Source organism: Ranitomeya variabilis, chromosome 2 (assembly GCF_051348905.1).
Source record: "Ranitomeya variabilis isolate aRanVar5 chromosome 2, aRanVar5.hap1, whole genome shotgun sequence".
Lineage (NCBI taxonomy): Eukaryota > Metazoa > Chordata > Amphibia > Anura > Dendrobatidae > Ranitomeya > Ranitomeya variabilis.
Genome location: NC_135233.1, coordinates 1,089,920,990 through 1,089,934,743, shown reverse-complemented (window position 1 = coordinate 1,089,934,743; position 13,754 = coordinate 1,089,920,990). Strand labels below are relative to the sequence as shown.

The following is a 13,754-nucleotide window of genomic DNA, read 5'->3' as shown; positions in this document are numbered from 1 at the left end:
GACCGAGATAGAGCTTTTTGGTAAAACACATCATTCTACTGTTTTCTGAAAACAGAATTAGGGCTTGTTCACACGATCCTTTTTTTGCTGCGGATCCGCAGCGGATTTTCAGCTGCGGATCCGCAGACGTTTTCCATGCAGGGTACAGTACATGCAGGGTACAATGTTACCCTATGGAAAACAAAATCCGCTGTGCCCACTATCCTTTTTTTCCCAGGCAAATCCGCGCGGATTTGCCGGCAGAAAAAAAGAAGTACCATGTCTATTCTTTCTGCGGATTCCGCTCCTGTTTTCAACATGCACCAATAGGAAAGTGCTGTTGAAAACCCGCAGAGGAATCCGCAGAAGAAACAGTCGGAAAATCAGCAGTGCTGTTTTGCACTGCGGATTTTCCAAATCAGGACCTGAAAAAAAAAGGATCAAAAAAAGGATCGTGTGAACATAGCCTTAGGCCTACAAAAAAAAAGAACACAGTACCTACAGTCAAATATGGTGGAGGTTCAAAGATGTTTTGGGGTTGCTTTGCGGCCTCTGGCACTGGGTGCCTTCACTGTGTGCAAGGTTTCATGAAATCTGAAGATTACCAAAGGTGTTTGGGTCTCAGTATAATGCCCAATGTTAGAAAACTGGGTTTGATTCCTAGGTCATGGGTTTTCCAGCAGGACAATGACCCATTTTGGGGGTTTTGTGTGAAATTATGTCCAATTAGCCTTTATATCCTTGTATATGCTTCCCCCATCCATCCTGCCAGCACCGCTGTAGTTCAACGCATAGAAAAAAAACAAAAACACGAGCACTCCTACTCGCCTACCTTCCTTCCGCTCACTCGCTGCGCCACGTCCTCTTCTGAAGCCGGCAGCTGACTTCAGCGCCCAAGTGACTGGTGCGCATTATGTCAGCGCCCGGTCACATGTATGCCGAAGTCAGCTGCTGGCCTCTGATTGGCCACGTGTATTGCGGCTCACGGACCCTGCTAGTTCATGCACTGCAATACACTTCAGCTGGATGTGCATTATTCCTAAGCAAGCTCTGCACTGGTGTAGAACCGATCCCATAGCTCAATCCTCTTTAGGATACTGTCCTGGCACTTGCTGTGCTTTCTTGGCCACCCTGAAGTATTCTTCTCCTCAATTGAACCTCTTTGAAGATTTTGATAATCCAATAAATCCTACAAGTGGCAATGTCCTTGCCTGTGAAGCCTTTTTATGACTGCATATATTTCTTGGGAAGTAACCATGGTTAACAGAAGATAATCATTTCAGTCCCTTTTAAAAGCTACCAGTCTTTGCCTATGCGTCAATCAGTATGACAGAGTGATATCAGCTGCCTTGTCCTCGTTAACACTTTCTCCTGAGCTAACAGTGAGGTTACTGGAATGACATTTATTTATTATGCTTTGCTTATATAGCGTTACCTTATTCCGCTGTCCCCAATTTCTCCTCACAATCTAAATCAACTGGTGGTTTTGTGACAGGGCAGAAATTAATTGGAAAAGGGTGTTTTGTAATGTTAAGACGGCTTTCATGGTTAGGCGTGACTTTAATAATTTTTGCAATTCATCTGATGACTCTTCAGAACTATCTAGAGTGAATACAAACCGTCACTATAAGGCCGGCGTCACACTTGGCGTAAGACAATACGGTCCGTTTTTTACGGCCGTAATACGGAGAAATGTTCCCAAAATATTGATCCGTAGTCAGGGTGTGTCAGCGTATTTTGCGCATGGCATCCTCCGTATGTAATCCGTATGGCATCCGTACTGCGAGATTTTCGCGCAGGCTTGCAAAACCGACATCTAATGGATTTATGTGCTCAAATGTTCGGGAAAACATATATACAGTGTGTGTATGTATATATATATATATATGTCATTGAGACACATATATATATACATTCTGTATTTATATTTAATTCAGCGCGATCTCTGTGAAAAGCCGGTAATTCAATTGCCGGCTTTTCATTTCTCCTTCACAAACCCGACAGGATATGAGACATGATTACATACAGTAAACCATCTCATATCCCCTTTTTTTTTGCATATTCCACACTACTAATGTTAGTAGTGTGTATGTGCAAAATTTCAGCGCTGTAGCTGCGAAAATAAAGGGTTAAATGGCGGAAAAAATTGGCGTGGGCTCCCGCGCAATTTTCTCCGCCAGAGTGGTAAAGCCAGTGACTGAGGGCAGATATTAATAGCCAGGAGAGGGTCCATGGTTATTGGCCCCCCCGTGGCTAAAAACATCTGCCCCCAGCCACCCCAGAAAAGGCACATCTGGAAGATGCGCCTATTCTGGCACTTGGCCACTCTCTTCCCACTCCCTGTAGCGGTGGGATATGGGGTAATGAAGGGTTAATGCCACCTTGCTATTGTAAGGTGACATTAAGCCAGATTAATAATGGAGAGGCGTCAATGATGACACCTATCCATTATTAATCCATTTGTCTGAAAGGGTTAAAAAACACACACACACGATTATAAAGTATTTTAATGAATGAAACAAACAGGTTGTTTTAGTATTTTATTGCTCTCTCAATCCATCAGGAACACCCTCGCTTGGCAAAATAATAAACCCACAATATACATACCCTCTGTTGAACCGTCACGTCCCACGAGGTAATCCATCTGAAGGGGTTAAAATATTTTACAGGCACGAGCCCTGCTAATGCAGCTGTGTGCTCGTGCCTGTAGTCCCCGGCGAATGAAGGAAATGTAGGTCAATGACCTATAGTTACCTTCATTCGCGGTGATGCGCCCTCTACTGGGTGTCCTCATATGACCTGGAGCGTGGGAAAAAGTTCCCAGGCTGTAGTTCATGACGACATCCACCAGAGGGCGCCTCACCGCGACTCAATGTAAGTATAGATCACTCTGCTTTCCTTTCAGCACCCGGGCATTACAGGCACGAGCACACAGCTGCATTAGCAGGGCTCCTGCCTGTAATATTAGTTAACCCCTTCAGATGGATTACCTCGTGGGACCTGACAGTTCATCCGAAGGTATGTATATTGTGTGTTTATTATTTTGCCAAGCGAGGGTGTTCCTGATGGATTGAGAGAGCAATAAAATACTAAAACAACCTGTTTGTTTCATTCATTAAAATACTTTATAATCGTGTGTGTGTGTTTTTTAACCCTTTCAGACAACTGGATTAATAATGGATAGGTGTCTTATTGACGCCTCTCCATTATTAATCTGGCTTAATGTCACCTTACAATAGCAAGGTGGCATTAACCCTTCATTACCCCATATCCCACCGCTACAGGGAGTGGGAAGAGAGTGGCCAAGAGCCAGAATAGGCGCATCTTCCAGATGTGCCTTTTCTGGGGTGGCTGGGGGCAGATGTTTTTAGCCGGGGGGGGGGCAATAACCATGGACCCTCTCTAGGCTATTAATATCTGCCCTCAGTCACTGGCTTTACCATTCTGGCGGAGAAAATTGCGCGGGAGCCCACGCCAATTTTTTCCGCCATTTAACCCTTTATTTTAGCAGCTACAGCGCCCAAATTTTGCACATACACACTACTAACATTAGTAGTGTGGAATATGCAAAAAAGGGGATATGAGATGGTTTACTGTATGTAATCATGTGTCATATCCTGTCGGGTTTGTGCAGGAGAAATGAAAAGCCGGCAATTGAATTACCGGCTTTTCACTAACACCGCTGCGTATTTCTCGCAAGTCACACTGCTGGTCCGTGTGGAATCCGTATTTTTCTCGCCCCCATAGACTTTCATTGGTGATTTTTTTTTGCGCAATACGCTGACAAACGCAGCATGCTGCGATTTTGTACAGCCGTAGAAAGCCGTATAATACTGAACCGTAATATACGGCTGATAGGAGCCGCCCCATTTAGTAGCATTGTGCCGTATGTTATGCGAGTTTTACGGACGTAGTTTCTGCGCTCTTACGTCCGTAAAACTCGCATGTGTGACGGCGGCCTTAAAGCTGAAGTATCGACATTTGTTTGTCCAAACTTTTGCCCATGAATGTACCCGTATGTTCAATCTTTTTGAGAACTTTTTTCTTCAATTTCCCTAAAGAATATTGGGCCTGATTCGTGATTGCATTTCCACTTTTTATCTAGTTTTTTTTTTTTTTTTTTTTCCCTCTCCTATTTTGCATTTGCACCTGATTAACTGTTGGCGTATTTATTTATTTATTTATTTTGCCAATTGAGGGGGCTGGCTCTGGGGTTTCTGTACGTTTTCGGCTTATAAATGATTGTGATTTGAAAAAAGAAAAAAATTGTGCAAAAGTTCTGCACAGATGTACTCCACTGCTTCCCCGGAGTGACGCTATGCACACCTGGAATTTTTCTTCCAACATCTGGCTAAATCTTAGCGAAACGTCATGAACCATGTGCGACATTTTGAAAACCAAGAAAAAGAAAAGTGACTTACGGTAAAATAAAACCCAGTGATGGATCGGACCCGTCGGATGTAGGCAGCTGACACTCCTCCTCTCTGTATGTGTAGGAGAGGGCAGGCTTGTCGCACAGCTGTGCCCGCACCTCCGCGTTCATTCCCCTGGAGCTGTCGGCTGCGGATGTCCTTGTTCAGTCCTTAGGGAGCAGCAGAGTCCCAGCGCTCCTCCTTTCTGCCTTTCTTCTCTCGCTCAGCTTTGCCCTGGTAACTCCCGTGATGCTCCTTTCTTTCCAACTCCTTTTCTTGAGCTATCTTAATGACAATAATATTTGTTCCTAAGGCTGCTTTCACACTAGCGTTAACTGCATTACGTCTCAAAACGTCTTTTTTTCGAAAAAACGCATCCAGCAAAAGTTTTTGCTGGATGCGTTTTTTCCCCATAGACTTGTATTGGCGACGTATTGCGACGGATTGACATACGTCGTGTACGTTTTACGACGGATGCGTCGAAATTTGGCGATACGTCGTCGGCAAAAAACGTTGCTTGTAGCGTTTTTTGTCTCCGCCTAAAAAACGTGTCGCGACGCATCCTGCGGCATGCGTCGTTGGCTACAGTGGAAGCCTATGAGCGACGGATGCGTCGGGACACGTCGTACGACGTAATGCAGCGCTGCAATACGTTTTTTTACACTGAGCATGCTCAGAAGCTGGATTTTGTTGCCAATTGGCCAGACACCCCCAAATCTATATAAACCTGGCCTGGGCCTTCAACCCCACATATATGGCCACGTATATACGTGGCACGTATATAAGTGCCACGTATTTAAGTGCCACGTATTTAAGTGCCACGATATTTCAGTTTTTTTGCAATTCTTCTAGTTAATACTTTTAAGAACATTTTTTTTTTTTTACAATTTTTATTTTCCTTTTTCTATACATTTTTATCCTGTATATTTTTCTGATCTATTTTTTTTACATATTTTTCTTTTATAAAAAAGATTTTTTTCTGATGTTTTTTTTTTACATTTTTTTTTACTTCTATATTCTTTTTTTTTTTTTTTTATGCAAGATGTATTTTTTTTTCAGATGTTTTTGTTGCGCATGTCCTTCCTATATATTTTTCTGATATTACATTTTTTTTTTCTGTTTTATAAAAAATATTATTTTTTGGATATTGTTTTTTTAAAAAATATTTTATTCAGATTATTTTAGTTTCTTACTGTATATATTTTTGCTACATATTTTTTCCTATATTTTCCTATTTTTGTTACATATTTTTCTTTTTTTTTTTTTTATACAATATATTTTTTTTCTGATATTTATTACATACTTTATGGTCCCATATATTTTTCTTTCTCTTTTTTTACCTTCTTGCTACATCCTTTCTTGTTCTCTGGGGCTGATTACATTAGGCATCACCGTAGTCTCTGACTGGGAAACCCAATTGCCAGACCTTACCATACGAGTGTCACTTGTGACCGGAGCGATCAAAGGGGTAAAAATCCATGATCAGAGGTTCCTCCGATCGCTGTGGTTTATGTAATTAAAGGTCGAGTCTCTTGATTCATCGAGGCGGGAAACATGGGCAGCAACAACCGGGGCTATAGAATAAATGCCTACAGGTCCCCATTGCATGAAACCGGCACGTCTACCCCTCATGGTATCTATACTGTGGAGATGAGGACCCCTTGGTCAGTGGAGAGGAGGACCCCTTGGGCAGTGGAGGGGAGGGCCCCTTGGGCAGTGGAGAGGAGGGCCCCTTGGGCAGTGGAGAGGAGGGCCCCTTGGGCAGTGGAGAGGAGGTCCCCTTGGGCTGTGGAGAGGAGGGCCCCTTGGGCTGTGGAGAGGAGGTCCCCTTGGGCTGTGGAGAGGAGGTCCCCTTGGGCAGTGGAGAGGAGGGCCCCTTGGGCAGTGGAGAGGAGGGCCCCTTGGGCAGTGGAGAGGAGGGCCCCTTGGGCAGTGGAGAGGAGGGCCCCTTGGGCAGTGGAGAGGAGGGCCCCTTGGGCAGTGGAGAGGAGGGCCCCTTGAGCAGTGGAGAGGAGGTCCCCTTGGGCTGTAGAGAGGAGGGCCCCTTGGCTGTAGATCTAAAGCCCTGACTTTTTGGGCACATCTTTTATTTGGCTGCAGAGATGTGCCCATATTTATACTGTACTTACAGACTTTCCAGGTGGTAAAGCAGGTGATTAATTTTCCCAATAACACCCAGATTACCTCTCCATGTGTGCAGCAGCGGCAGAAGTCTGCACGTTGGCACTTATTAATGAAAGCTTATCTATGGCCATAGTTCATTTCACAGACGTGGGCGAGTCCAATTTTTGGCAAGATAACGGTCGTGACTTGTATAAATGGACATCTAATAAGTGATAATACAGTGACTGGTCTCATGGAGCGCAAAGCTACAAGCTTAAAGGGAACCTGTCATGTATCTGTGGACAGCACAATATAGCGAAGAAGAAACTGAGCGGAATATGTAGGTTTCACTAGGACCGCCCACTGGACTGCTACATATACACATTGACATTCCTGTTTCCTGTGGGCTTGAGTCCAGTGGGCGGTCTAAAACACTGGTAGTATTGTCAGTAGTAGTGACAGTACACAGACCAACAAGTCCGTTTACCAAAGCACAAGGGCGTTTTTAGATCTTCATGTAAAACATTTCGGCATGCAGTAATCTGACCATCTGTAATGTGGTTGAGCACACCGAGCCAATTGTGGCTACAATCTGCAGACGTGACTGGCCCCATTTTTCTTCTGTCCGTCTGAACTTGATGGAAATGTTTATGTATGGATTTCGGGCAGACCTCTAACCTAAAAATGACAGGAAGCGTTCCACGTGCTCATTACGGTTCTTTAACGTCTAGTGATTTTAATGGACACCAGTTGTTGAGGGGGCTCCTAAGTGGGGTATTGGCCCATCTGGCAGCCACATGCAACGCGGTGCCCAAACCAACTGTTTATCAAGTGCCTGTGCTTTGATTTATAATGGCCGTGTACCCTGTTACCAAATTTAAAGGAAAATATTTAGAATTGAGAGTCCTCAGTGGTTGATACCTTTTAAAGGCTAACTGAAAAGATGGTAACAAATTGCAAGCTTTCGAGACTACTCGGGTCTCTTCATCAGGCACAGACAGATCTGAGTAGTCTCGAAAGCTTGCAATTTGTTACCATCTTTTCAGTTAGCTATTAAAAGGTATCAACCACTGAGGACTCTCAATTCTAAATATTTTTCTATCTACTGGCTAACACGGCACCAAGATATTTATCTTTCCTGTATCAAATTTAAAGGGGCGTTCAGAGATATTGAAAGTTGTCCCCTATCCATACGATACAACCAACGATTTGCAGATCTCACGCTTGAATAGAGTGCAGATCAATCTCCCGCCAAGAAATAATTTTTGCAAATCCCCCTTCATTCTTCCATGCAGTCCCAGACGTCCCTTGGTTGCCCACCATTAGCGGGGGATTTCTGACACAGGGGTCTATGAGAAGGGGCTATCTAATAGAAATTGCACTACGTAAAATGTGAAATATCCAGATTTGTTAAAACATTTCTGGATCCAACGTCATAGTCCAACTAGTAATTTTAGACAGTCTGGTTGATGGGTATTCTATTCCAACCAATGGATTCCTAGCAACCAGTCTGTCTCGGATGTGGCAATAAAGAGTTGTTGCATCGGTGTCGGACATAAAAGTGGAGATGCCACTCTTTTCGGCTGTAGGACCTACATTTTCCAGAAACCCATGTACTTGGCATTTATCATTTATTGCCTTCCATCATCGTAGAGGACTGCTTGCTTTAATATTTGAAGGCCATTTTCTCGATTTGTTTCTAAGTGTACGTTCACATCTCCACTTTCTTCTTTCAGGTGTGAAGCATCGACTGAAGTGTCCAGTGATTGCGATCTATCTGGGAAATTGCCTTTTCTTCTTCACCATGGATCTCGAGCACCTATTCAGTTAACCAAGCCATTACGATGTCAAGTACAGCAGAAAGTGTCTTCTTGGTTCAGACGGGCTTCTCACCGCCCCAGCAAGCCATCCAAATAACTCATTTATTACATCTGGGATAAAACATGCATGATTAAGTCCGATATTTACAAGCCTTGCGTTGTTGGTTTTAATATTACACCTTGGAAAATGAAATTTCCATTTTATTGGCTTGTTGTTACTCAGACAGAGTAATTCCTCTTCTACAGTCCAAAATTTTGGTGGCATGGCTACTGACCCGACGTGATTGGTCGGTGTCACTCTTGAACTCATGAGTGGGTACACCATGCTACGCAATGGGGGATTGGGGAATGGAGGTCAACCGTGGATGCTGCGTTGGTCCAGTAGGATCAGACTCTCCTGGCTGAGCTTCACGTTGTTCATCATCCTGGTTTTCTTCCCTCTGATCGCCCATTATTACCTCACCACCATCGACGACGCCAACAACGCAGGGAAGCCGATCTTTGTCCCCCGGACGGGCAATGAGCTCTGCGAGGTGAAACACGTTCAGGATCTATGTCGAATACGCGAGTCCGTCAGCGAAGAGCTCCTGCAGTTGGAAGCCAAGCGTCAGGAACTCAACAGCGAGATCGCAAAGTTAAACCTGAAGATCGAGGCGTGTAAAAAAAGCATCGAGAACGCAAAGCAGGACCTTCTACAACTCAAGAACGTCATTAGCCAGACGGAACATTCCTACAAGGAACTGATGGCCCAAAACCAGCCAAAGCTTTCATTGCCAATCCGGCTGTTGCCAGATAAAGACGATGTTGACGTACCATTGCCAAAGTCCAAAAGGAACTGCCGGCTACATAATTGTTTTGACTACTCGAGATGTCCGTTGACCTCCGGGTTCCCCGTGTTTGTGTACAACAGTGACCAGTACCCTTTCGGCAACGTGATAGACCCTTTAATCAAACAAGCCTTGGAGGCCAGTGTCAGAACTAATGTCTACGTGACTGAAAATGCAAATATTGCTTGTATATATGTAGTTTTATTGGGGGAAATGCAGGAAACATTGATGCCAAAACCTACTGATCTAGAGCAACAGTTGCACTCTTTGCCATATTGGAGGACTGATGGCCACAACCATCTAATAATCAATTTATCCAGAAAATTCGAGACCCAGAATTATCTCTATAACGTCAGCACTGGCCGCGCCATGATCGCCCAGTCCACGTTTTACGATTCTCAATACCGGCCAGGCTTCGACATAGTGGTGTCGCCATTAGTCCATGCTATGTCCGAACCAAACTTCTTAGAAATCCCAGCACAGGTACCCGTCAAAAGGAAATATCTATTTAGCTTCCAAGGCGAGAAGATCGAATCTTTACGGTCAAGTTTGCAAGAAGCACGGTCGTTTGAGGAAGAGATTGAAGGCAATGCCCCGGCGGACTACGACGACCGTATCATCACCACTCTTAAAGCTGTCCAAGACAGTAAATTAGACTTTGTTATGGTTGAGTTTACCTGTAAAAATCAGCCAAAGGCGAGTCTGCCCACTGAGTGGGCGCTATGTGGGGGAAGGGAAGACAGGATAGAGCTACTGAAGCAATCCACCTTTGCACTGATCATAACACCCGGGGATGCCCAGCTGGTCATATCTGCTGGCAGTGCCATGCGGCTTTTTGAGGCTCTCGAGGTGGGAGCCATTCCTGTTATTCTTGGGGAACAAATCCAGTTACCCTACCATGATATGATCCGGTGGAACGAGGCAGTGTTAATCATACCAAAACCCCGAATTACAGAAGTGCATTTCCTGTTGAGGAGTATATCGGACAATGACCTCCTTGCCATGAGGAGGCAAGGACGTTTCTTGTGGGAAGCTTACTTTTCTACATCAGACACGGTTTTTAACACCATCCTGGCCACCATAAGAACTCGTATCCAAATTCCCGCCGCCCCCATTAAAGAGGAACCGGCTGTGGAAATCCCTCATCGTTCCGGTAAAGCTGCCGGTACGGACCCTAACATGGCTGATAACGGAGACTTGGATCTAGGTCCGGTAGAGACAGAACCTCCTTACGCTTCCCCTAAATACCTGCGGAACTTTACACTGACGGCAACAGACATTTACCGTAACTGGAACTCCGCACCGGGTCCGTTTCACCTCTTCCCTCATACGCCTTTCGATCCCGTCTTGCCTTCCGAAGCAAAGTTCTTAGGTTCCGGAACGGGGTTTAGACCGATTGGTGGCGGGGCTGGTGGCTCGGGGAAAGAGTTTCAGGCTGCACTTGGTGGCAATGTTCCCCGGGAGCAGTTCACGGTGGTGATGTTGACTTACGAACGCGAGGAAGTATTAATGAACTCCTTGGAGAGATTGAACGGACTCCCTTATTTAAACAAGGTTGTGGTGGTGTGGAACTCCCCTAAGTTACCCTCTGAAGACCTTCTGTGGCCCGACATTGGTGTGCCCATCGTGGTAAGTGGTACCTCTCTTATCCTGTACCTAACACATATGTTCTATTTTTAATATTTATTTTTTTTCCATCTTGAATTGAAAAAGTTTTCCCTTACTTTGGCTGAATATTTTTTTCACTGCATCAGTTTTTTTTTTTTTTTTTCTACTGTTAACCCCCAATTTTGGCATATACGATTCTATTCACTTCATATAAATCTATTGTAGGACATGTGCATCAAGGTGTTGGTATGATGCCTTAATAGATTTGTGATGGTGAGTGTGTTTGAAAGCATAGCCTCCCAAATTGTCAAATGGAGGCCAAAAATTTGTTTTTCAGTGGACTCGTGTCTCAACCGATTACAGCCGGGTGGGCAATTAATTTTCCCAAGGGGCCAAATGAAAGAACGTGACTGTTGTCAAGGGCCGAACCAATAGGCTGAATTTAATTCTGGTCAATATTATTATTAACATATTATTAATTGTATCACTTAATATTGAGCAGAATTAAGTATGCTAAAATCCCCTATATACCGTAGAAGCACACACACAAACCCCTTATATAATGTATGCGCCCCACATAGCCTCCTATAGGTGCTTCTCACAAAATTAGAATATCATCAGAAAGTGAATTTATTTAATTTCTTCAATACAAAAAGTGAAACTCATATATTATATAGAGTCATTACAAAGTGATCTATTTCAAGTGTTTATTTCTGTTAATGTTGATGATTATGGCTTACAGCCAATGAAAACCCAAAAGTCATTATCTCAGTAAATTTAGAATACTTTATAACACCAGTTTGAAAAAATTATTTTAACATCTGAAATGTATGTTCAGTAAATGCTCTCAATACTTGGTCGGGGCTCCTTTTGCATCAATTACTGCATCAATGCGGCGTGGCATGGAGGCGATCAGCCTGTGGTGCTGCTGAGGGGCTATGGAAGCCCAGGTTGCTTTGATAGCAGCCTTCAGCCCGTCTGCATTGTTGGGTCTGGTGTCTCTCATCTTCCTCTTGACAATAGGGGAGGTCAGGGGAGTTTGCTGCCAATCAAGCCCAGTGATACTGTTTTTGTACACCAGGTATTGGTACTTTTGGCAGTGTGGACAGGGGCCAAGTCTTGCTGTAGAATGACATTTCCATCTCCACAAAGGTTGTCGGCAGAGGGAATCAAGAAGTCCTCTAAAATTTCCTGGAAAATGGTTGCGCTGACTTTTTGGCTCCTCAGGGGCGGGGCTGTTTAGTGGTTTTATTGACCCTACCTATATAATTATGGTTTGGTATTGCTCAATTCAGCTACGGGTATTGAATGGAACCAGTGGCCTCACTTCTACAGACTTCCGCCGCCTCCTGTGCTTGAGCAACATGTAGAGTCCACCCGTCTTTTTTTATGATACCTACCACTTGTGTACGTGAGCCATCAAAAATCTGTAGACGTGAGGTCACCAGCCCGATTCTGCATCACTCGTTTGTGTAGGGCTATCGTAGTGCCTGATTCTGTTTTAAAGAAGATGGTCCCTTTTTAAAGAGGTTGTTGAAAACCGCAAAAACATAGCTGCTTGCTTCCAGGAAGGGCGCCAGTCTTTGTCCGTAGGCCATGTCAGGTATTACATCTCGAGACCCTTTTTGTTAAAGCTTTGCTGCGGATGCGCTCTTGTCATTGCTCAATCAGAAATGTTATTATCTATGAAAATAAATAGGATCCGTTACTAATCTGCACTCTGTCACAGATTCGACAGCTTTTTTTTTTTTTTGTGCAGCTTATTCCCTGAAAGCCGTCAAGGTTGCTAAGTAACAAAAGTGCAAATGACTCGAGATGAATTCCCTTTCAACTAGTTTAGCGAGCGCAGGATCTTGCAGCGTCAGCCGTCTATATAGTCTGTGTAGTATTTCTTGTGTTGCGCGCTCCTGGCTACGCATCCTAGGGATTTTACTTAATCAACGCGGCCAAACAATCGTGTGTCACTCCCAACGGTGGCATCTGCCTACTGGGCATGAAAGATGTGTGCCCTACCATCGAGATCTCGAGAATGGGGGGGATCCCTGCCTGGAGCATAGAGACGACCCGTTCTTGAGATAAATCTGGTTTACACGGATGAATTGGAAGAGTGATAATCGGGTTATAATCTAGCATCCGTTGTTTTCTGCACACTCCCAAAATTGATTTGTAGAAATCCTGCTGAAAAAATGTAGGGTTGATCTTCTGTCAATCTGGAAGGAAGCAGATGTGTCGAGAGAGGGAGGAAAAAGTTGAACAATATTTTTGTCAGAGGGAGAGGCTCCTGCTGCAGATGGGTATCCTACATCCAGACACAGTGCAGTAGGGGGGAGACATGGCTGTTACTAATCTCTTTAGTGGCCCTGGCACCTTAGTAGTCGCGTGTTTTCCATGTAATGAACCTACACAAAGGGACGACCGCACACCTGGCGTCATTCATGTTATCGGGACGCGGGAGAGTCGCCGGAGGAGCAAAGTACAATAAACTGTGTGATCATACCGCTAGGTTTATTGCTGATTCAGTCACTATATACTCTGCTCTCCGTAACCACTGCCAGCGTCGTACAGGGTGTGGAAGGACTTCTGTGCTTCAAACGACGCCGTCCTTTTATCTTAGAAGCTACTCTTCATAAGCTGATAACTGCCGCATACTCCACAAGCGATCAGCAGCAAGTGTTCACTTAGCCCACAGTGCCCCCGCAGGAAAAATGAAGCATTACACTGTTATTATTGAAATCAATCCGCAGTGATTGAATGGACATACTGGGTCCTCGAGACCTAGGTGCCTTATTTTTTGTCACTCTCGGCACTAGTTATTAGAGGGTACAACCGCTCAGATCAGTCATGTCAATTGGAGCTGAGGTTCAGTACGTTATCTTACGTAAGGACACGGCATGTATGTCTAGAGATGGACGACCCCTTAACTACTTATCATTATGTAGCTCTCCTCGCAGTAGTCGGGAACTGTGTGAGGTATGGGTCCATGCACATGATGGGCAACATGTGAT

The 13,754-nt window shown here is 44.4% G+C and overlaps 1 protein-coding gene across 1 annotated transcript in view; it reads left to right on the top strand.

Moving 5' to 3' along the window:
• The window catches only part of EXTL3 (exostosin like glycosyltransferase 3), a 46,332-nt gene that overhangs the window by 6,680 nt on the left and 25,898 nt on the right, over positions 1-13,754 (top strand). Inside the window, exon 2 of the mRNA XM_077291731.1 lies at positions 8,231-10,770. Coding sequence (XP_077147846.1) covers positions 8,623-10,770 — 2,148 coding nt within the window. The 5' untranslated portion in view covers positions 8,231-8,622. The remainder of the gene's footprint in view (positions 1-8,230; positions 10,771-13,754) is intronic.